This window comes from Mugil cephalus, chromosome 3, assembly GCF_022458985.1.
Source record: "Mugil cephalus isolate CIBA_MC_2020 chromosome 3, CIBA_Mcephalus_1.1, whole genome shotgun sequence".
Classification (NCBI taxonomy): domain Eukaryota; kingdom Metazoa; phylum Chordata; class Actinopteri; order Mugiliformes; family Mugilidae; genus Mugil; species Mugil cephalus.
The window spans coordinates 9550809-9575176 of NC_061772.1; the positions used below are offsets into that span (position 1 = coordinate 9550809).

The 24368-nt window shown below is 41.3% G+C and overlaps 1 protein-coding gene across 1 annotated transcript in view; it reads right to left on the reverse strand.

Annotated features, from left to right (window-relative positions):
• spon1a (spondin 1a) overlaps positions 1–23331 on the reverse strand; it is a 54892-nt gene extending 31561 nt beyond the window's left edge. The window contains exons 1-6 of the mRNA XM_047581742.1: positions 22924–23331; positions 22031–22137; positions 17275–17408; positions 9421–9494; positions 8823–8945; positions 5373–5521 (exon numbers count right to left, since the gene is read on the reverse strand). Coding sequence (XP_047437698.1) covers positions 5373–5521; positions 8823–8945; positions 9421–9494; positions 17275–17408; positions 22031–22137; positions 22924–23155 — 819 coding nt within the window. The 5' untranslated portion in view covers positions 23156–23331. The remainder of the gene's footprint in view (positions 1–5372; positions 5522–8822; positions 8946–9420; positions 9495–17274; positions 17409–22030; positions 22138–22923) is intronic.
• Positions 23332–24368: the final 1037 nt, after the last annotated feature.

Sequence of the window (24368 nt, forward strand, 5' to 3'; positions counted from 1 at the left end):
AAATACTTTGGTCCCAGCTCAGAGCAGCAATAAATCACAATGCAACAACGCAAACAGACAGTGACACGTCAGATAGGAAGTATAACATTAAACTAAGAAGAAAACCCACTGTGCATATGAGTAGACGAACAATCTAAACACCACCAGAGAGGTATTCATTGTCTTGTTTAAAAACTGATACAAGGAGGACACTTGGAGACGACAGGCACAGCGCTGTCAAAACACTCCAATGTTTAGCATAAATTTTAATTTCTCTAAACTCCGTCATCTCACACTCACAGGGACAGAAAGGTTACGACACATCGAAATTAGAAAAACAAGTCAAATGTCTCAACAAGAGGGACCAGCTCAGTGTCCAGTCCTCTCTCCTTTGCATGCCACTACTGTCTTCTCACATTCAGTTCTCTGGACACTGGAATTTATTAAATCGGCCTCTGGTCTAGATGTCTGAGATCCCAGTATAATCCAGTCTTTATGCCTGTGATTAGACACACAAAACAGACATAAATGAATCTGTGTTTAAATCATACACACTAACCAGAAACACATCACATGAAAGTACATGCGTGTGCACCCTCACATGCACATACACAAAGTACATCCCGTCTTAATCTACCCCACTGCATCCCAAAATGTGCTTTCCTTCCCCTGTACTGTTCGATTTCAGCAATCATAATAACAGTCCTGGGAGCCAAGGCAGGCATTAAGGGTTTTGAGAGCTTTGTTTTTCCAAACAGGAATATCTCAGTTGGGCTCATAAAGCTGACTTGACAGACCAAGAGGAAGCTGCCAGCTGAAATTAAACAATGATTCCTTCCTAAACTAGAGTGTTCGCTAAAAAAAAAAAAAAAGAAAAGAAAAGAAAAAGACAGCTAAAAAGATAGAGAAAACAAAACGTTGACCTAGCACAATAGTAGTGCAGCCACGGACAAGTGGCCAAGGGGGGTTGGTGGTGTAGAGTTAAGACTTTCTGCATTCTCTTACACCCACTAGGGCTTGGCATGGTCCACCGTGGTTTGGCAAGTCTGGCTAAAACTCTAGGGTCAAGACTTAACCCTCTGGGAGGCCCCTTTGGAGCTAATTGTTATCCCAGCATGGCAAACCTGACTACATGCAGCATAAGGCACGCACGAAAGATTCTAACGGACATGACAAACGGTGTTCCGAGGGAGAACAAAGGGAAGGAGGATATTACCAGAAAAAGAGCCTGCAGCTTATGTGGGAATCATCATGTTAACATCTAGTGCATCCAACTGTGTTGTTTCCAGAGGGTAGTACTTGGTAGCATTCTGAAGAGAGTTACCTTGCAAAATCACCACCATTGCACTCTGAGAGAACAGAGAGTTTCACATACCCCCGAGACGTGTCATTTATCAGACAAATCTAAAATGTTCTGGAATATACAGTACATACCAAATGGTTAACAATACATATTTCAACATGTATTACACTGTTTAAAAAAATGAAAAAGCCTCCTCTGGCAAAGATTAAGTGAATGGTTTAAAAGCATTTAATGGGTTAGCCCCCCCTCGCAGTGGTTCATTATAATATAACATGGCTGAGAAAGGCACTCAAGAGGAGAAATCTCAACCACTGTGAACTCAAACTGCATTTAAACCCCCCAGCTCCTACACAACTTGACCCCTTTTAACAAGCCACTTGTCTTTCTGTGTCAATGACTTCATACAATAGAGAACACAGTACAATGCCTGCTGCTTGAGTCTCTTTCCACAATCAGAATCACGTCAATTGTCTTCAAAACGCAAATGTGTAATATGAGTAATAACAAAGTACATCGTATGGAATATAAAAGGGAGGGAGTTCCATTGATGTTTCACGCACGCCTGCATACAGCAGGTACCACCAAGTATTCTCCTACAAACCAAGGCACAAAATTATTGGAAATGAATCAAATGCAGGAGGGTGAATGACATCATGGTGACGAAGAGTGGGATGAGAGTCAATGTTTGATGAGAGATTGGATCTTAAAAAGACATTACAGAAGTTAATGATGCAGGAAAATTACTGAGCCTAAGTCATTTAGTCTTTTTAAATCTGCCTCATACAGGTCTCGGTGCACTTGCTCATTATCTAACTGTCAATCAAAACGTCGACCTGTGTTTACTTAGGTCAGAGTACGCTTTTGTTATGCTTGTTTGAATAATGCTCATGACACGTATTTTATGCCGTGCAGTCACTGGAAGTAATGGAGTGAAATGTGTGCGCCTACCACATGGACAGAAGGGATACATTGCATTAAGTGTGCCAACGGTTCAACAATGGGGAGAAAGAAACCTAGGTTTGAATCTCCTCAAAGCACCTTGGGACTCCTTCCTTAAATGAAATCGCAGCACAACAGTTGACTGGTACGAATAAATAAAATAAAACAACTTTATCCATCTTACAAATCAACTGATCTCAAATAATGAATATTAATAACATAATGAGCAGGTAATTAAAGTGTGCCAAAAGACATGTGGGGAATTAACTTTTAGAAGCAGAGAAAAGTGTTAAGTAATTACAATGTATACAACTGAAAACTCACATACACACCCGCTCATTCAGTCAGAGTCAAGGACCCAAAGGAACCTGCATATCTATTATTTTCTACCCACGCTCCTAACTGCAGGCCTCCCACTTACAGGCGGCAGACCCTTTCTGTTCTGAACTGAACTGAACAAAAACAACATTTTAATTCTTGTTAGATGGACAGAAAGGGCAGGTGAAAGAAAAAAAGATTAACAACAGTTTCATAACACCCGTTGTTCTGCTTGGAAGCTCTAACGCTACTTTCTGCTTCCACCAGCCAGGCAGTAGGAATGTAAGAAATCAAAGGCATTACTATCTATTAGAAGAATTTCCCCTCAGAAAAATTCTTCTTGAAGTGAGATGATATTTAGAGGTATCTGAGGAGGTATCCCATGACACAGATGTGCATTTCCTCTCATTAATCTATAATGGCTCCAACCTGAGTGGTCTTGTCCTTGCTCTGCGGCACAGCTTTGGAGTCCGCCATAATACAGGATTCCATAAGCGTCTGCACTGTGCAATATTGGAAAAACACCCCATGCTGCGAGAGGAAATAGGAGATTTCATAATCCGTCTGAGGCCTTGGCCCTGGTTGCTGGTCCATGGAGGGAGTCTCATTAAACTTCTCATTAGTGACACACAGAGCTTCTGTAATGACTGAATGCATATACAAATCACCTCACGAAACAAGGGACAACAAAAACCAACCCAGGCGGTATCCTTCTGCTGCCAAGTCTTGTGATAAGACCATTTGTAGTCGGTAAACAGAACAATATTGCACATCTGTTTATAATCTCTGAAGAGAAAAGAACTGCCACACTTTACATGCAGGATGCCGTGACACGCACATACGCTGCTGAGATCAGTGAGATCAGGGGTGCAACACAACTTTTTACTACCAGACAATCAAGAATCAAAAAGCATTCTAGATTTTTAGCCATCTGTGCATGCCACAACTATTGTAATATATGCACACTGCCTTCTTTTTTCTTACTCCAATAAGATACAAATAACACACAAAAGAATAGTGCTTGGGTCAGCTTCACAGATTAATACAACTTCAGTTCTAAAGATGTATCTATTCTCAGAGGAGAGGAGAAGTAAATTTTTTTCCCACCACACGTCTGTTGAGAAGTAGTAGCAAGATAGATTGCACAGCACGCCCCAGTCCCAGCGCAAAAGGATGACAAACTCGGAAATAAAATAAAGCTGTCATACATTGAATTGACATAAGCAGGATAAAAACAAAATGCAGTGTGTGTGTGTGTGCGCGCGTCCATGTTTGCGTGTTCTGCATGCCTGCTTGGTTCTGCAAATGAAACTTTGTATGAACACTCTGATCAGTGCACCCCTTTGCTGAAGTAAAGCCTGGCTATGAATATCAATTTTGCATCCATCGCTAGCTGCTCCCCCTGACGCTTCACCTGACACAAAAGCGAATCAGCTTTCTGTTTGTGTCAGCGTTTACCAAGAAGCGCTACATGCCTCAAAGGAGGGAGCCTCCTTCACCCAGCCTCATTACCTCAAGGGCATCGACAGACTCTGTTGAGTTGTAGAAAAGTGGAAACAGTGAGCATGGTGAGGTGGTTGTCTAAGAAGGAAAAAAAAATAAAAATCTTTTTGGATTCTCGTTATCAAAGAATGTCAAGCAGCAGGGCGAACCGACGTACAGCACCATCAAACCGCAACCTACACGCACAAAAACGTCACAAACATTAAAGGCACTATTGAATGTACAAGTTGGAACATAACATTGATTCATAAAATAAATAATGAAACTGATCAGCATGCTTACTGCACTGGTAAATCAAACGTAATTCTATTTCACTCTTGCCTCCAAGCTCAGAAGAATCGCGTCTAATGATCTGGGCTGAGAGATAAGCATAGTACAAAATAAAAGAGTGCGCTGTAATAGCTGTGGGAAGGTAGCAATGACATGGAGACCCCATTGCTCACACTACGCTCTCATTATCTGCTGCGACTCCAGGTCTTCAATATTAGCCAACAATAAGCACTCTGCAGGACCATCTGCTCTGCCAGCACGAGTTATTTTAAGACCCAGGGAGACAGCCATGGAGAAGAAGGAAAGAAGAAAGATATAGCATGCTATTTGTGGAAATAATAAAGAGAGGAGACGCCAATGAGTGTGGAAGAATATGAGAAAGTGCAAGGATTATACAGTATAAAAAATGTAATTCAGTGTATAAAAGTAAGATGCAAGCTATTTGAAGGTGAAATGCACACTGGGGGTGAAATAATTCAACCTATTGTAAATCAACTACTAATTAACTGAGTTGATGACGGAAATAACAGCTACCTTCTTTTACCTTCAAAGCACCTCTGTAGTCATGTCAAACCACATGGTGTGATCAAAGATGAACCGATCTGCAAGCATTTTTATAACACCTTTTAGAGGTGTAACGGGCCTAATTTCATGACCTGAGAAAATTCCTTCTAACGTTTTCGCTTTACGTCTAAACCAGGTCCAACTGAAATCCTCCCCCAGGTCCCCTGTATTTGTTAAGTGTACCCAGCTGTGGAGGCAGGCTAAGAATAACATAGATGCTTTAATCAATCTGGACAACAATGTCAAAGCAATTCATTGCACACTGAACTCAGGTGTGTTCACCCTGGAACATCCTCTGAGGTCCCTGTGGGGTTATACAACTCACCTCTTACCAGTTTTATTGAAGGTAAAATATTCCCAGGAAGAAAGATTAATACTTGTATTAATGAACTGTTTGTTAAATGCAAAAATGTATATATTAATCTGTTTTGGGAATTTGTGATGTTTATCCCTATACTACTTTTTTTGGATATCTCCAAGCATTAGAGAAACTTACCTTCTGTCTTATCTCCTCCTCCATTTTGACCGGAGAGCCCAGCTCAGCTACCTGTTTAACTCCTTCACTGGCAAAGCCACCATATTCCCACAGTACATAATTCTTAGAGTGGGATGCACCAATGATGGCTGACCAGTGATTGGCGCGACCTGTGAAGTCAGACAATGAAACATCTTGTAAGTTAGACATCTCAAATATTCTCCTAAATTATCTATTTTTGTCACCCTGGAGACACAACTCAATTCATAGTGGAACTGTTGATTGACAGACCTCTTTTGGTACAGCACTGATTTGTTTCAGCCTAAAAAATTGTCCGTAATTGCTATAAACCACCTACTGTGGTGTATTCCTTGAATTTTATGCTCTTTCATAATCCTTCGCTCTCTATCTTTCTTGCTCTGGACAACAGTGTGTGGGCCCCACAGTGAAGCTCAATATCTGTCCTATATACCTGCAAGCATACAGAGACCGCAGCTGTAGAAGTATCTATAATGATCCAGTCACTGAGGTGACACAATTAACTTAGAGGCAGTGGAAGCTCAAGCCCTGCTGTATGCTCCACTGTCAGATAAGGCATGAAAAGGCATGGAGTACAGCGGTCCAACTACGATTGATAGGCTCCCTGTTGGTGTTTAAAGGTCATTTTGTTGTGTACTATCTCACTGAGGGCTCTCAATTCTACCAGTATGGCTGACTTAACAGCCGGGGTGATGGTGGTCTCAAATTCTTTTGTTATGCCCCCTACAGTCATATTATACACTAGTATGCTATCATACATGGCCTGGAATGTCATCCTGCTACATCACACTACACCATAATGATGGTTTTACAGATTCACGTGTGATAAACCAAACACATGAGTCATGTTCTGCTGACAAGTATCAGTATCAACACTACACTGGACTTATGTCTGTTGTGCTTAAATTAGTTTGACTCCTAACACCTCTTGCTTGGGAGAACGGCCCCAGTGCTTACTGGGTTTGTTTTTTTCCTTAAAAAACTCAAATGAAGCCACGTTGCAAGATATCCTTTCTTTAGTCTGATCACTCACTTCCAACCGGCCAAGTAATAGAATTAAACTGGATTCACTATGTCCTGTCAACAAAACTATGTCCCTCAAAGCCATGTAGGCAACTAAAGTAAATATCCATGTTTGCATTTCCTTTACAAACCATAATTATTTTGTTGATAACTTTCTGTTTTTCCTTTCTTTTCTAGTCTGCATGGAACAGTCCAAACCTTCCAGTTGTGACCATAACTTCTCTAAATAACTTACAGCGTCTATAACAACTCTTAGCCTAAGCTGAATGCATTTTAACAATGAAAGGTGCCATTTCCTTGTTGAATAGAATAGAAAGAGAACAGAAAAACTACTTTATTCATCCCCCGGGGGAAATACAGGTAGCAAAGAGTATGCCGACTGCTTCTGTGCTCCAGTGTTTACGAACAGAAAACTGCTGTTTGACTGGGCGGTCTTATAGGTTTTTGGTCTACTGTGAACAACATATATGACAAATGATTATCGGCTGTCTCAGAATATTGAAATACAGTATCTGATTTAGAATTTTGTGACTCATAGGAACTGTTTTGTTCTTCATTAGTTAGTTTAGTATTAGCTAATGGCATTAGCTACACTAGCTGAGTGATTGGCATATGCTTATTTTTGACCTGAATATTCTATCAAGTGTCTGGGCCCTTGCAGGATTATACTGCAATCTCCCTCACCAGGGTTCATGCTGAGGCCTTTGCTGCTTCACTGTCCTATTGGCAGAGCTAGTGGCAGCTACAGTATATGCGTGTTTGACGTGTGATGACAGTCTATGGTAACAGCAGGAAGAAGCTACTGTTACGTCAAAAACAACTTTGCATTTTTATGTGTAATTTCCTCCAACAAAGAAGGAAACAAAACATCTACTATCATGCTAACCACAAAACTATGTAGCTACTGACCCCTAGCTTACAAAGCTCCTCAGACATTGTTCTGTTAATATTCCTCCATGGTGATTTCCTGCTACTACATCATCTAGTTTATTGATCTTGTTGGTTAAAGTTAGCCTTGAGACAGACAGAGATAGACGTGAGATAAGACAAAATAAAGTAAGATCATCCTTTAATTTATCCCACAGTGGTAGGTTCATCTAATCACCTGCCTAGAGTTTTATTCTTTCCTTTTTCTTTTTGTTTCCTGAACTTTTCCAAATCATTTTCAAGGAAGACATCTTGGATGGTTCTGTGTAACAAACAATGTGGTGCGTCAGGTTATAAATGCACACGACCCATTTTATATTTAGTCTGGGAGAAAGACGGTGTTTGCTACACAAACAAAATGTAAACGTCAGCTGTTGCTTTAATGTATACTCAACTTCAATATATTGTCTGCTTTGGTTAAGAGGAACTGAAGTTTGATGAGGAATCTTTGGATCAGCAAAGGAAAATCTTTTTGCTTTTTTTCTCTGTGTCCCCTTCTCTCTAATCCCATAAAAAATACAGGTTGACAACCAGGCCGGTATCTTCTCTGTGTCCGAGCGCACCCAGCTCTCATTGCTTGGGCTGAGAAGCTACGCACTGTTGCATGACTTACAACAGGGACAAAAGGGAGAAAGAAAATAGAACTGTCAAGGTTATCATGTCACCAGCTTAAAAAAAGAAAAAGAAGTAAGTTTGGCCTGTTTTATAGTGAAATTTGGTCTGAGAATATGTGTCACCAGAGTGGCTCCTGCACTTAAAGGACACATGTTAAAAATAGAAGGACGACATGTGACAAAACTTCAAATCCTAGGTAGTATAAAAATTTATTAATACAGCTTGCGCAAAAAAGCAAGGGCAAGGGAACAAAGGAAATAAGGACAGGCTTTCATGTGTTTGTTTATCGTGGTTGGTGGATATTTTTCTCGTGCACAATATGTGCAGTGTTATAATAACTAGTTACAGAGGAAATTACTTTGTGCAAGGTGAAATCAATCTGCCCAACACTGGGGATGAAACTGAAGCCACTGCCAGGTCTGAGTGTTGCCCATACAGTGTGTGCAAGAGTGAGTTACAACCCAAGTACTCCCTCCATAAGACAGTGAATTAGGGCTCCTTTCGATCTCAGGGTTTATCTTATTCCACTCTAATCAGTATATTGATCTGACTGGCGAGAGCCTGATTTAGGCAAGAGAGGCAGTGTAATCCTTAAGCCCATTCACATCCTAATAGTGTGGCTCAAGGTTATATTCACATAACGCCCGGCAATAGTACAATAGTGTGCCACCCACATCTCTCCTGAAAGCCACATGCAGGGAAAAATAAACTACATCCTAGCTCTTTGTGGTTACTGGGCTTTAGTTAAGTTTAAGGAGAAACGTTGCCAGTATTCAAAGTCACTTGAAAATCAGGCACAACGACAATTTTTATCACAATTAAGCAACATTTCTGCCAGTAGAAATTTATTGCTTTGTTTGTGCTTACGAGGATAGTCTTTTGGATGAATCTTCTCTGACCAGTTCCCGTAGAAGGTGACTCTGTATTTCGCTGTTCCACAGGCACAGCAGTCGAGCAGAGGTCTATCAGTTGAATCCCCATACAGTGATTCTGTAAACAAATGAGGGTAGAAGAGTAAAAAAAAAAAAAAAAAAATGTAAACAAGCCAAAGAGAAAAGTTCAGGGGACCATGACACACAGAGAGAGTGGTCATTAGCGTAAGGGGCACATGAGATTGGTGTTTATTGTACGGGAGATGGGTGGTTAAGAGAGTGAAGGGCCAAGAGGAGGAGGAGAAGATGGGCTTGAGGAAAAGGGGAAGATGTGCAGCATGGCCCTTTTGATCTGTTGCTCAATGTGGCGTCCGATGTCATGCACGGCCAGGGAGTCACACTCATTTACAATCATTCACATGCCACAGCATAACAGCTGAGAGGAATGTCCCTGCATCAAAATCAAAAATGAAAAATAGAGTGAAAGAGAGACAGGCTCTCTGTGGGGAGTGAAATGGAGTACCGGCAGGGAGGTCGAGGGAACAGGAAATTTATTCTAAATTCTTTATTCCAAGTCAATAAAATAAGCCTACCTTTCTCACACAGTCGCTGGGTGAGTGGGCCTTCATCCTGGAAATAGATTATCCTCTTCTGCACGATACTAGCCCTGCAAAGGGAGACACGGGAAGAGAGGGAGGCAGCGATGAGCAAAATTTGTTGACAGCAGCAGAGAAAACATGAAGGACACAAATGAGTGTGAACTGCATTAAAGACAAATCAGAAATAAAAATTTAGAAAGTAAGAGAAGAAATGAGACAAATATGGAAAGTTAGGGGTTAAGAGTGTGAACTTGGATTGTCATAAATGTAGGTAAGTCCAGACCTATTCTTATGCATCTTCTTGTGTTGCACTGTACTCCTAAGCGCAGGTATGAGAATCCAAAGAGAATATTCTAAATCTTCAGGATCAGACTTTTTTACACAGACAAAGGCCCCAAAAATCCAGCATCAGCATTAAGGTGTCTTATATGATATAGCCAGCCTCAGCATTAGGGTATAAGATAAAGCCAGCCTCAGCATATGATATAGTGAGAAACTGACAAAAAAAGTCTTCAGCTAAAAGAGTTTGTTTTTATTCACTGAAGAAAAAACACAGACTTTTTCAAAGAAATGCACATACGTAATATAAAGGGCTGTGCACTGCTGTGTTGATAAGAAGTGATTAAATGTGAGGCCTGGCGGAGGGGAGGTTTTTTTTTTTTTTTAGATTGAGCTGTCTTAAAGGCTTGTTCCAGTGGGTGGTGGTGGTGGGGCATAGGTCTGAGAGGGGCCCTGACATGTAAATCAGCCACAAACAAACCTTTTCAGAAACCAGCAGACTTGAGAAAACAACAACAGAAAACAAGCCTCCAGAGACCTAACTTCCTCGCAAACACAAGCCTTTTACATCGGCCATGGCTGAAGGAATGTTTCCATGGTGATAAACCCCAATGAGGTGCTGGAGGGAGGTGCTTGGGTAACATTGAATCCAGGTGGGCTCCGTCCAGCTGGACAGTTTGGATGCTATTGATTCTGGAGCGTCACGTTTTGACTCCTTTGAGCTGATCACAGAACCCTACAGAAGGTCGACATCACCCTAGGAGATAAAGAAAGTTGACGCTTGGGCTTGTTTTTAAACCCACACATCCAGCACAACTCATTTAACTTTAATAGTTTAACTATTGGAAATACCTCCTCAAGCTTCCTTTTTTAAAGACAGCACTGTGGATGTTATCAGGTAATTTCAAGTCTGCATCTGTACATGTTTTCACTAACTAGCTAATGCAAGAATGTATTTGTATTATTATTATCCCAGAAAACTGATTATTAACACAATGCACAAAACACAGTGCTCTTTAACCAATTTGTGAGCACAAATTGGTTAAGTGAAATTAACATAATGCATACAAAAAAGACTAAACCAAAATAAATGCACGCCAAGGATCTCCATGTAATGCAGTCGGCCTGCGGTCAATTTTAAAAACATCCACTGTCATATTAGGTAACTTAGAGAAGAGACAGCTGGGGACGCAGGTAGCGGGAAAACACTGCCTACCTACGCAGTATGTGATGTTACAGTGTTTGGCACGGTGACTGAAGAAAAACATGCAAATTCTTGAAGTAGTGTTATTTGATGAGTAAGGCTGTCACAATCATGAAATGAATCATCGTTCTAACAACTGCATGTAAAGATTTTGATGTTTTTTTTCCAGCACGCCTTACCAAATGGAACATCTGAATTTCTTTGCTAAACACCATCACCATAGTGGAAGTTATGCAAGTTAAACAGTTGGTGACACTATTTCTTCCCTGAGGTGCCATCAAACAATAGAAGCAAACAGGGACACAACATGTCCCTATTTGCAGAATAATTATATAATAGTAAAAAAATAAATAAATAAAAAAAATAATAATAATCATAATAATTGCGGACATGCTATGGTGCTCGGTCGATTTGGGGATTTGTTCAGTCTCTTTGATATATAACCTGAGTGTGTGTGAACAGAAGAAAGTAATAATAATCAGTTTCATCACAAAGCAAAGGATCATTCTTCTACACAACTGGAGAAACAATTTTCATAAAACTTGCGCCCAGTATACTCATTTCCTGCACAGTGGCTTAAAGAATTTGGTGGATGTGAGGGTAGGGGAGCGCGTCCGCCTCTGAGCAAAAATAAATGTGACTGTTTTAACACACACACACAGCTTAAGTGTACTTCATGCTCACTGTAAATGACAGTCTACGTGATTAATAGCTGCGATTAATGAGTAGTTTTGAGCATCAGTTTCAGTTAAGCAAAACGCAATATTACAGTTTCATTTTCAAGAAAAAGAAAAAGTAAAAAAAAAAAAAATGCTAACAAAACATAGTGCTTAAAGTTGCCCTAGAGTTAAACGCTCCATTTAGCTTTTTAGAGTATATTACCCGAGCAGACTCAGGCTTTGATTTGAAGAGGCTGTTGACCACAAAGACCTCCTTTTCAGTCAAAATATATTTTAACTAAAGCCTTTCCGACATGTTTATAATCTCCACGATCATTCCATCTCAAATGTCATTGTACTCTTGCACACACTTGACCATACTTTCACTGCTACTGATGATGAACACTGCTGACGTGTCTCACGTCCTCTGCTATTGAACGTACAGTATATTGGTGCATATATACACTGAGAATATGACTTATGGCCGGTATGACCTCTCATAACGTGGCTGAAATGATTCAAAGTAAGTGAAACCACGGGCACGTCTCTAATTGTTCACGCTTTAATTCAATCTCACCCCAATTTCGCATATCTCCCCCAGAGAGAGGAGCACACTGCTTCACTGCTTGCCCACTTTCCTGGGCTGGCCAGACAATCAGGCGAAGTAATGCTTATTTAACATCCAATTTAAATTCTATCTCACTTTACTGGATCCACACCACCACCGATCCCAATCACCCCAAAAGCGCACTGATTTGAATGCGTGTGTGAGAGTGTGTGTCCATGAGCATACGCATGTGTGAGGGAGCTCCGCAAACAGGGAGAAGAGCAAAAACAAGAGGCAAAAGAAAATCGCGAGGCAAAAATGCACAGAAAGAAAAAAAATTTTCATTTAGTTGTATCTGCTCCTGCTACCTTCAGAGATTAGATCATTTTCATTTTTCTCTATCTGCTCCCTCGACAGCTAGAGATTAAATTAATACATATTATTCCATTTGTTCAACTACAAGCGGAGCATGAATCCACAGCACAAATGCAACTTTTCATTTAATTGCCGTGACGGTAGAAGATAAACAGGCTCCGATGGCTGAATGCGGATCACCCGATCACTGATACACTCGGATAGGCCATCAAAAGACATCACACTACCCTCCATATTGCACAGGAAATGATAAATAAATTGTTTCCCACCTACAAATGGAAAGATACAAGAGAGTGGCGACTTATATTCTGATCTGATTTACTCCTGGCTCTGTGGAACAAGGATCCCAATAACCACTAGGACTGAGCTGTGATAATACGTCTTGACTACAGTTGTGCCTTTTGTCCTTGGACGACTGCGGGTCAGGTTTAATTTAAGCTGCTCCTGATGAACAGAATGGGAGCCAGCCGTTTTCAGTATTTAGATATGGATTTATATATATATAGATGTTAGATAAAGCAGAACATGTAAGCGAGTAATTATTTTTCATTAATAATAAAGTCGTTGCCTGAAAAGGTCTTGATGATCACTGCTTTTGTTCATCATACAGCAAAACTCATAACAAACACTACTCCTTGTAGCTTAAGAATAAAATCTAGTAGTTGTGAGTGGTTTGCTATCTTAGGTAGACTGCAATTGTTCACTGCAGTGTGACAACGTCTGGTTATGCTGCTGAAAATTTCGTTACTGAACTGGTAGTCTTAGTCATGATGGCATTGTCCCACCTGAGAGATTCATGAGACGCCACCACGAGGATAGATACGAATATCCCTTTCTGCTAGAATGTGGGAAGTTTAAGTTAGATCTAACTTTGTGGGATGATGCCATCTGGATAAAAATGAGATCAGAGATGATGAGATTGATAATAAGAAGGGCCTCCCCGCAGCTTTATGCCTTCACTGTCTGCGTTTGCCCAGACTTGTATGATTTATTTAGTGAAGGATTTGATAGAATTTGAAGTCTTTTAACAGACCATTATTATGTCACAGAAAGTTGACCTTTGACCTTTTGGATGTAATATGTCGTTATTTGATCCCATTAGACGTGACAGGACCCATGTCCAGAGTAGAATTAGTGGCCGCTGACCACCAATTTCTAGACTCTTTGAGCCGAAGTAAATACCTGTGAAAAATTAATTCATGACATAATCCCTTCACGACTATGGGAGGTAAATACAGTATGTGCACAACACGAAAACATATTGACTCAATGGAGTCAGCCAGTGTAGAGGCATAAAAAGAGGTAATAATTAAGAATAACTGAATAAATCACTGATTTCAGCAGGCTGAAAATGTCTCATTAGGGTTGGGTCTCGAGAGCTGATGTCATCTCAGATTTGTGTCCCAGTATATATATCCATAATATTAACCAAGCTCAGAGGCAAACACAGCTCTTATTGGCTGTTCATCTCCTCTTGCTTTGTTTAATTATCAGAGAGCAGAACGGTTGTGTAGCTGCTTCTTATTTTTAGCACTGATATGACATTCACCTTGATTGAATAATAATGATTGGCGTCTTCATTTCTCTCTAAGTGTTCTATGCAAGCTGGTACTGACTTAGTGCATACTGTGTGGTGGTGAATCACCTATGCATACCCATGCATATTTCTGAGAGTGAGCAAAAACCCAGCAAACCTTCGTTCTGCAAAATTTTTTCCACAAAAAAAAAAAAAAAAACAAGATACCAGTGACAGAGACACTGTGAGTTAAATCTTGGCGTGATTTGATTCTAGCTTTTACGAAAGCTGAAAATAGATTGCAAGGCTTTCAAAGTCAGTGCTCCGAGTCCAGGAGGTTGAATGAGCATCCTTGCCTGACCCTGTCATCATGGACCAACCTTTGACAAAACCAAACCACCGAGCCTAGTGTTTCCATCTAAAAGACAGCAATTGCCCGTCAATTATACTGTAGCAAACCACACACAGGGACCAAGACTCCTGGGGCAACATATGACTCACAGGAGCTTTCTAACACACACACCAACACACACACACACACACACACACACACACACACACACACACACACACACACACACACACACACACACACACTTGTAATTTCCTAACCACATCTTTTTTCTTTTTCTTTTTTTTTTTTCCAATAATCATGATATTTTACAGGCGGGCATGCCGACATTGACAAAGCACTCCTGGGATATTACGTGAAATTAAAAACAAACATTTGCCAGCCTCTGCTTTCTCTTATTAGTCATGAAAAACATTTTCATGTTGGCTCCTCCTGTGTGTATTGGTTTGATTGTAAACTACGTGTCTATTTTTACATCAGTGTTTGGCTGTTGGTAGGCTGATGACACAGTAAAGAACAGTTTATCTGGCTCTGAACACTTTCGTTTTTTCATGCATTTTCTTTTTTCATATATAAAATTGCATAAGTTGTACTTTTTCTATCGCTAAGACACTATTAGAACTTTGCTTGCCGCACACAAACACACACAAATCTTCTCCTCGTCATCACAGCCTTGCAGGTGGGGTGAAGAGCAGAGACTAATACCCACTGCCAGTCTGTAATCATAATTTTCACAGGCATCTCTTTTGAACTACAAGCTTCTCCTTCTTCTCTCTGTGCCCCAATGTCTGAGAGCCGGTATTACAGCCACGTCTCTGCACTTTCAAGAATCTCGTTCTAGGTTGCAAGCAAGACCTGCTGTGAGAAAGCTATAATAACACCATGCAGTGAAGATGAAAACAAAGAGGAAATGGATAAAAGGAGAGAAGGAGAGCAAGGAGAGACAAAAAAAAAAAAAAACAGAATGACAGACAGAGTGCAGGAAAGTGCAGAGGTTAATGAGAGGGTGGGACATGAAGAAGAAAAAAACAAGGGGAATGGAAACAACAGAGACGCTGAAAGGGCAAACTCATCACACTGTAGCATCGACTAAAAAATTCAAACTTTTTATCATTCTTTTATACATAGGAACTGCAGAGCTGCAGACTGTGCACCAGAGAAACAGTTAAATAATGAATTGATCAGATGTGCTTGTGAGCTACAGTCCCTCGGTATCACTTCACCTCCTGTAAGCTCATTATTTCCCTGCAGTGCAGTACAGAATTAATAAACGGATTTCTGTCATGATCTGTCATCAGCATAACATGACTACCCGCCTGAATCCATGCCAGCGCAGAGGACTTCCAGCTACACAAGTGACTGGTGTCAATCAGCTGTATGACTTATAGTTTAATGGAAATTTCATAAATCATTCATTAGTTACATTCATTAGCTTCGGGGGAAGTATATGATGAATCGTTCACAATCCCAAACCTGGATCATGAACCGCCCTTCGTCAATGTCGTTGATAAGGTTAAAACTAAACCCTTAAATCATCCTGACATGTCAAACTGTTTCCCAAATCAACTAATTACCACTAGTAATCATTCTCAAATATTAGCATGAGTCAAAAATAATATAAAATGACTATATGTAGTCATTGGGGCATGTTCAAGGACTATTTCAACATATTTCAGGAGCCTGGATTAGTCCTGGATTTTACAAATCAGTTATGCTATCTGGAGTGCTAGGAATAACACAAACTACACATATGTTATGTATGTTAAGCTGGTTGGCATGATTTTCATGGTTTCTTATGCTCAGTGACATAACAAAAAGTCTGTAGAAAGTCTATATCAAGCTCCAGGACACTGGGTTGGGAGTGGAAATTTTGTATCACATTGTTTTACATATTATCATGGTTTTGACATCGGCTTTTCGTGCGCAGCAGTTGCTGAGCCTTCACGCGGTAACACATCAAATCCAGGCAAGTTTCTTAGCTAATGTTAGCTAGTCCTATAAATCCAACATACAATCGTCAGTTCAACCATCGCGCAGTGTTCAGTACCAGTATTTTTCATGTAGACAGCAATATGAATAACTAGATTTCTCTGCATTCTGCGCACACGCCATTTTCCTGACATTATCCAAACCTGGGTTAGCCTCACAACCAGGATGCAGTGCGTGTGGAAATACAGTCAATGTTTTCAAATGTCCATCAGCCAAAAGCACGTCAATGAACTGCTCACTAACTAGTGGCTGAATTTGCTACGTAGTGTGAAATGTGAACCTGAAATTGCGATGTAACTTGACAGTGATTGCAACAGCACATTGTATCTGCTGAGTATCTGAACTGCAGCTGCACTGATGTTACAGACGAAGCCCAATGAGCACAGACAGTTACACACATCACACGCTGACTGTCTACATGGCAATTTTTCTTCTGCCAGAGAAACTCTGTATAAAGCCGAATGACCTAAAACACAGCTTTCTCTGTTTCTGACCACTGTGTTTATACAGACCTTCATAGGTTCACAAAATGCTAGGGATGTTTTCTGCATTACCAGCAACAAGAGCTTCAACAAACTCCCAATAGGGTCTGCTATCAAATTTGCATTCAAACCGCCAAAAGGAGAAGAAGACATGATGGCTGTCTGTCAAGGAAAAGAAACCCCACAATTTAAAAAGACAAAAAATGGGAATGCTTTGAAAATGGCTGGAATGAGTCCACCTACATACATCATACAACACTGGATTTGTGTCTGAATCTATTGGCCACTGAAGCCACTGATGCGGGTTAAACAGTTCAATTTATTTAAAACAAAACATATATCCCATGGGTTAATCCTCCATCAGTGAGATGTAGTGTATCTGTGTTTCTTGAGCTGAGGACTTGCCTCTGCTAGACAGGCTCAGCCTCCGTTGCTGTATACATACTTGAGAGCAACACAGCCGGAGCCACTAGGGGGAGCAGTCCAGAACACTTGGATACTGGTCCGTCTACGAGGAGTGCTCTCCGTCACCGCTGGGGGACAGTTGGTCATATACTGTGTTTCCTCCTCATCAATTATCTGTAAAACACACACACGAAAAGATCAATTATAAATACAAAAAGCCCTCAGACAAGGCTTGACTGAAAAGTACCAGAAACATGTGTCTTTGTTCATCGGGTGATGGATAATTCCGTCCGTCACTGTCAGCGCAAGTGCTTATGAAAATAATTATCAGCTGAACCAGAGATTAATTACACATTTTCAGGACACATCAATGGAACCGTGTCAGCCTTGAAACATTGGCGATTATCTGCTCGATATTTTGACAAATTCTTAGGACTTGGAAAATTGTTTCATAGATTACCTATTTTCACATCAGTTCAAAAATCAGTTCAGCGACCTGGTGTAACTTTGTTTCGTCTCATCCGAGGGATGAGGCCCCATCTCATGAGGCACACAAAATTAATCTGGTTGGTAACTTTTATGGGACAGAAAAGAACACAAAAACATTCTGCTTTGTAAAACACAGCTTTACATATATGGGATGGTTCAAATTGTCTAGTTTTAGTTAAATGAAACAGTGTTAAAAGGTGAAACCGCTCCCAACTCACAGATACGCCTTGTCTATCCTTTGACAGAGACACAGCAGACACACAAGGGGAAAAGGTTGGGAACACACTGTCAGGAACAGAGTGAAAGTGAAGTTGATATTTTTATTGTCCGAACCTTTGTGACATGTCATTGTCGTTGTGTTGAAGGGAGAAAGGTCTTCGCAGCACAGTTCAATAAAGATCATCAGAGATTTGACACCAAACAGCGAAGCCATTAATCCAGTCTAGAGACTGAGTGACACATTGCCTTGGTCTTCCACTTGCTTTATTGTATGACAGTCTGGCAAACCTAAGTTGTCATTCACTTGGAAACGTGGAGAAATCAATCAGAGCACACAGCTTTTGTGAGTGTGCACTTACTTACAAACTTAAAAAGTGTTGGGTTATCAAAAACGAATGCTTCACTCTTTGATAATAAATTGGGATGTTTCCCAATTGCAATGACCACAGTGTGACAACCCATCCGTCTGCATAAAACAGAAATGTCGAACTGTTGTCAACCTACACTTCTCCAATCGTTTTCATTTTCCATCTGTTCACAAAGGCTGTTTGTATTTAACAATTCACAGGGAAGCCACGAAGGAGCATGTCGCCGTACACTCTTCCTGGCTTCAGTCTGGAGTGTTTGGTTGTTTCTGAAAAGCGACCACATCGAGTGAGCTGTTCCTCCAGGCACCCATTGTTCGATATGAAGATAGCTTGTGTAACTCTGTCAGTCTGCTGACAGTAGAATTACCTCCACTGCTGGAACAAGTGAGAGATAGTGTTCGCACAGTCTTATTCAGATAGTGAATATAAATTACGAAAAAGAAAATTAACATTAGCTCTAACATTTGCGCCTGCTGATACACTCACACTCTCATCATACACATGGAAAGACCTATAAAATGAAATTTCTTGGGAAGTATTGAGACCCGTCAGAAAATGAATTTCAGGATGATCGGTCATGACCGCACAGACTTCGCTTGGGTCAGACTAAGGAGTCCAAATGCGTGCTGTCCTCTCTGCTCAGCTGCACACAGAAGATACTAAGCATCTCATTGATTTTAACTGGAAGGAAAATTAGTCGAGTTGGCTGCATGAGGGAGCACAGCCAGCGAGGTAATATTTGCTGCCCAGAGACCAAGGATCCGTTTGATAGGAAGTGACATCAGGGCAGTAAAGACAGGGAACTTTCTCCCTCCATAAAGCTGTCAGCAGAGAATTTCCTTTGTCATGCCATGTTATGAATGAGTTTCCTTTGAAAGTGTATGCGTGAGTTAGAGTCAGTCAGCAGCACTGAGTGAGAAGGGGAGCCTGGGGAGCGGTTTGTGTGTGAATGCAGTTCATGTGTATGCAGCCTACCAGTCTGCCGGATTATACCCCCCTCTATGTTCCCATGGTTTCTAACAGGCATCCTGGGTTGGCCTACAACACATGCTAAATCAGTGAAGTCTCAAGGGAACGCATTGAAGAGCATCTGCAAAACACAAGCAACCGATTTGCTGCAAAATGACCTATGACCTGCTCATTTAAATACCTAGTTTCAAATCTTCTCCCATAGACTGACAATGGCTGTTAGAAAAACAGAAACAAGTGGCACATCTTAATGGAAAACCTGTGTTGTGTCTCTGGGTTTAGTCCCACACAATAATAATCAGCACCAACGTAAAATAGCACAGAGAACTCTAGGAAATTGATTGTAAGTGGTACAATTTCCACAGAAGTGTCAAAACCTGTTTTTAGTTTTTACCCAAACGTCACATCACCCTGATGTCTTCATCCCACATATACCCACATGACGACTTGCTTTCTCTTGTCCTGCCATCTCAACCTGCTGAGAAGTAATGTCTCATCAGATATCGGCAGCATTCCCTGCTGGTTTTACACTCATGCCAAAACACACACACACACTGTGACAGCTGACCTCCCAGGAGAGCTCAATAAAAGTGCTTTTCATCAAGTCGGGAGCTGTCCTGAGACGGCTGAGATGGGGCACACGAGCAGATTTCAAATGAGCTGTATGTTAAATAAAGCCTGACGTCTTCTGTTGCAGCTCCTTTTCTCTTTCTTTTCTTTCACTGCCTGGAGGCCGGTCCACCCAGGGCTCTTTCAGAAAGGAGGAATGGTGTGTCTCTGTGTGCGTGTGTGCTTTTTTTGACATAAGAGATGTAAAACATGAAAGACTAACTGAGCAGGTGATGGCAGACAGATACTGCTATGGACAGAGTTTTATTTGTACTGCTCTGTCACAAGGTACATTCATGGAGACAGGTGATCATCTGCAGCTGTAAGAGAAACCTTCAACTTCTAAAAACCTGGCAGGAGTCTAATCAAAGGCAGGTCCCGGTAATGACATATTCATGATTTTTTTTTCTTTCTTTTTTTTTTCTACTTTTGAAGCCAACATCTGAAGGCTATGGTCACATATCTATTAATTTTATCTGTCAATCAGCGCTGTGGCTGAATGTGTTTTCAGTGATGCAGTGTTTCCCCTCTTACTTCTTACTCTTGATGTTTAGCGCCCTGTCACACCAAACCACACCGCCATATGGCTGAGGCGTGCTTGAGGCTGGCATTAAATAAAAATAGCATATAATCAATTTCAAAGCGAATGAAACTTGCTGCTGTTACTGCTGGCTAATGAGATATGAGGGGGATACGGGACGGCAATAAAATGCACTTTTTTACATCCTGACATGTTCAAGGCACAGGTTCACAGAGGATGCCTCATTGTGGTGGTAAGTGTGATCAGAGGAGCCTTGGGAGCGCTACTGCAAACCGCCCGGTGAATTGCGCTGCAGGCTCCACAAAATAATAAGTTTTTGTGGGGAGCAACCGACACTGACAAGTTCACAAGAGTACTGAAAAAGAGAACATCGCGCGCGCTGTTAAACCCATGTCACTACCACTTCTTTTACAGGGTCTGTTCCAAGAAAAGCACTCCAAGGAAACACATGATTTCAAGTTCTGAGCAGGGAGGAGGATTTGGCTTAGGTAGAGACTTCATTTTCTTTACTTTTGTTAACTATACTGCGGGATTCCTCTAACGCTTTCCTATTGATAAAGTCAAAACCAATTCCTCGCTAATCCTTTGGAAAAACAGGATGTAATCTTATGAGCTGTACCATAAAAGTTCAACAAATTTCTTGAAACTGCAGCTTTGACTGAAACTAAATTACGCTGACAGAACATTAAAACCCCAAAAGCGAGTAAGAATAAGAGTAAGAATCAGTAAAGAATTATGATTTAAAGGGTTATAATTTCAGTGTGGTTCCACATATATTGTATATGCTTTATGTATAGCATTATATTGTATGTATAAGACATAAACTAGAAATAAAATCATGTATCATCCATCATTCTATTATATTTATTACTCTTCCTCTCTCTAAACTCACATACACTTAGCACCAACCAATCTTCTTTTCCCTGCCTTCTCTATCACTCAAGTATTAACACTGCATGATAATTACAAAGTGCTCACATACTTGGCCATCATCACATGTGCGTAGCAGCGCCAGTTTCCTTGCCTTCTCTATTTTCCTTTCACACTTGTGGCCCCTCTCTGTTCTCTCGCTCCTCCCTACAGTACTCCAGCTGGACCTGCCTGCATAAAATGCTAATTAGCCTTTCAACTACTCTCACTGTACCGTTCCTACACGTAGCACAAGGACTGTATCCTTGCTAGACGCCGCATACATGTAGCAGCCAGCTATGTGGAGCTGAGCCAAAAGCAGCCTCTCTTCATATGCCATACCAAGCCTAGAGAAGGTGACGTGAGAATTATCACACTCTGACATGTGAAGACAGGGATGCTGCGCAATGAGAATCTCGTTCTCCTCACACATGTCATGCACCCTGCTTGAGTCCAGAGAGAGAATGATAGTCCAGTTAAGCCAGCTGCAGTTAACCGCACTGGCTATTTGTGACTTCTGAAATGAAAACACTATCACTTATATGAAGGATAGATATGACATACAAGAGTTTAACTAGGGTCTGACAGGAAGGGAGGAGCTATTTGAAACTGTTTGTCGTGTACAGTAGTGCCCTCCGTGTACTATGAAAACAACATAGCTTTTTTCATGATATCTTTAGCTGCTGTCTTACTTGGAAATTTCCAGCATAGTCCTCATCTCTGTCTCCCTCTGCGCCGTCTTTCAGGGCGATAAGGGTGAACCCTCTGAAGTAGGAGGGGCTGGTTGCAGTCAGAGTCACTAGATGGAAGCAAACAAGAATGACAGCAAATGTTAAATGACAAAGTCAAAAGGTGAACTACAATTATGTTTCCGAACACAAGGCTAAAGTGAGCTTAAAGATCTACCTGTCTGAGTAGTATTACATTCAGGAGGAATACCACGAATGACAGATATTGTAACACAACAGCTCATAAGTGAAGTCTATAGGCTGGTATTATTACATTTAGGTTTCAAAATCACTAATGACAGTATATATGTAATTTTAATTGCCCCTCTTCTAGCGGATTCAGTTTCTCTCTTGATTGTACAGCTCTCTTATTTTTCATTTCTTTCCCAACTGCAGTGTAAGACACTGTGAGGACCAGAAGGGCATGAGTCTTAAGGACCACACAGAGCAGATGGCATATTCACAGCACCCAGCAACTTTCACTTTAGACAAAAAACAATGGAACGTGCTTTTGAGAAATACATTTGAACTAAAATGACAAAGAACAAAGGGGTTTGAGAATATATAAAACCTTTGCAATTATGATAATACTTGCTACTGATAATTTGAAGGATAACACCCTAAAATTTTCTCACAGACAGCGGCATCACCGCAAGTTCCTCACGCAGGATTATCTCTTTACTCACTAATTTTGTTTAACTTTTTATAGAACGGATGCTTGAAACGCTCTTAAACTAAACATTGTGGGAAGTCATTCCAAGTTTCCACGGCCGACTGACTCGGGATTAGTGTTTATTGCCAACGCGCGCATTTGTGCCAACCAACGTACGGCGCGTATGTCGAGGACAAACACCAACCTCTGTATGTGCTGCCCGGCTGATAGCTGTCCGGATCTCCCTCAACGCGGAGCCGAAACTCGCTGTTGCCCTCCTTCCGATTGCTCTGAGCCCGTAATATCCGACTACAATACCCGTCCCCCTTCCCGACTCTGTCAGAGGGCTCCTCGGTAAATGCAAACATATTGCACGCCCCGGTGGAGATGAAGCACAGCAGGAGAATAACGCGTGGATGCAGTCCGGCTGCTGTCATCGTGTACCTTTCCCACAAACAAGTTATGGCGCGGGAATGAAAGAAATCTTGTCGGATGGAGAAGCTGTGTTTGTTTCAGCGGCCGTTCACCCCTGGATGAGAACCCTAACTTGCCAACTGCTGAAGTAGACTTCTGCTGTGCAAGGAGGGCAGATCCATCCTGGTGTGAATGAGAGAGAGAGACGGAGGAGGAGGAGGAGGAGGAGGAGGACTGACTGGGATGAGCTATACAAGAACAACACGCTGTGTGCAGCTGGTGAGAGTGAACAAGATAGCAAGATAGGACCACAGATAATTACAAACTGACTAGGTGATGAATTTCAACCAACAGAAAAACTCAGGCAACCAATAATATCAGTGAGTACACAGATGACTAGGACTGACCTCTGTATGTGTGTACGCCAGCATGAGTGTGTGTGTGTGTCATCCCTCAAGCGACTCAACACACAGACACACACAAAGGAATTAATAAAGCCCACTGCACAGTTGTCAAGGCGACTAATTAAACAAGCCTTTAGTGACATTGGCTTGACTTGCTTTGCTCCCAATTTCCTTGGTGCACAGAAGTTAAGGGATGCAATGTCAATATCAGTATGTGTTTCCAAATGCCTGGGATTACAATGAAACGCTGTGCGGTCATCATGTGGACCGAGACTGAGACAGATATTTTTTCAGTCTACTAAGGACCTCTTAGAATATTGATCCCTCTCAGTGACACTTACCACAAGTCACGTAGGTTGAAACGTCTCCCACCTGCTTTACTGGATCAGTCTGCCACACGTGCATCTCATAGTGATTTGCCGTTGGCACCAAATAAGCCCCTACTCACTGTAGCCTAAACACTTACGCACTGTCAACTATTTAAGTGGAGTGATGCGTTTTTGGAGTTATAAGAGTAATTAAAACAAAAATATTTTTCTTAGACTCTGGAGGTGACTTCAAACCGCTGAGTCACAGTGGAAATGGAGGATAAGGACAGGATCCCTGGAGTGTAGACACAGGTGGTGGTCCCACAGAGTTAGGCTACAGAGGCTTTAGTTGAGACATCCTGGGCATGCAGGCGAAGGTGGGGATGGGGAGAAGAAGAGCGTCTGCATGACAGACGTCGGAAAGCCACTGTGACGATATCATTAAGACATTAAAAACTGGGACACCTGGGACAAACTAGTCAGGAGAATGTGGGCAAATAAATCATTGGACAAGACACTGAAAT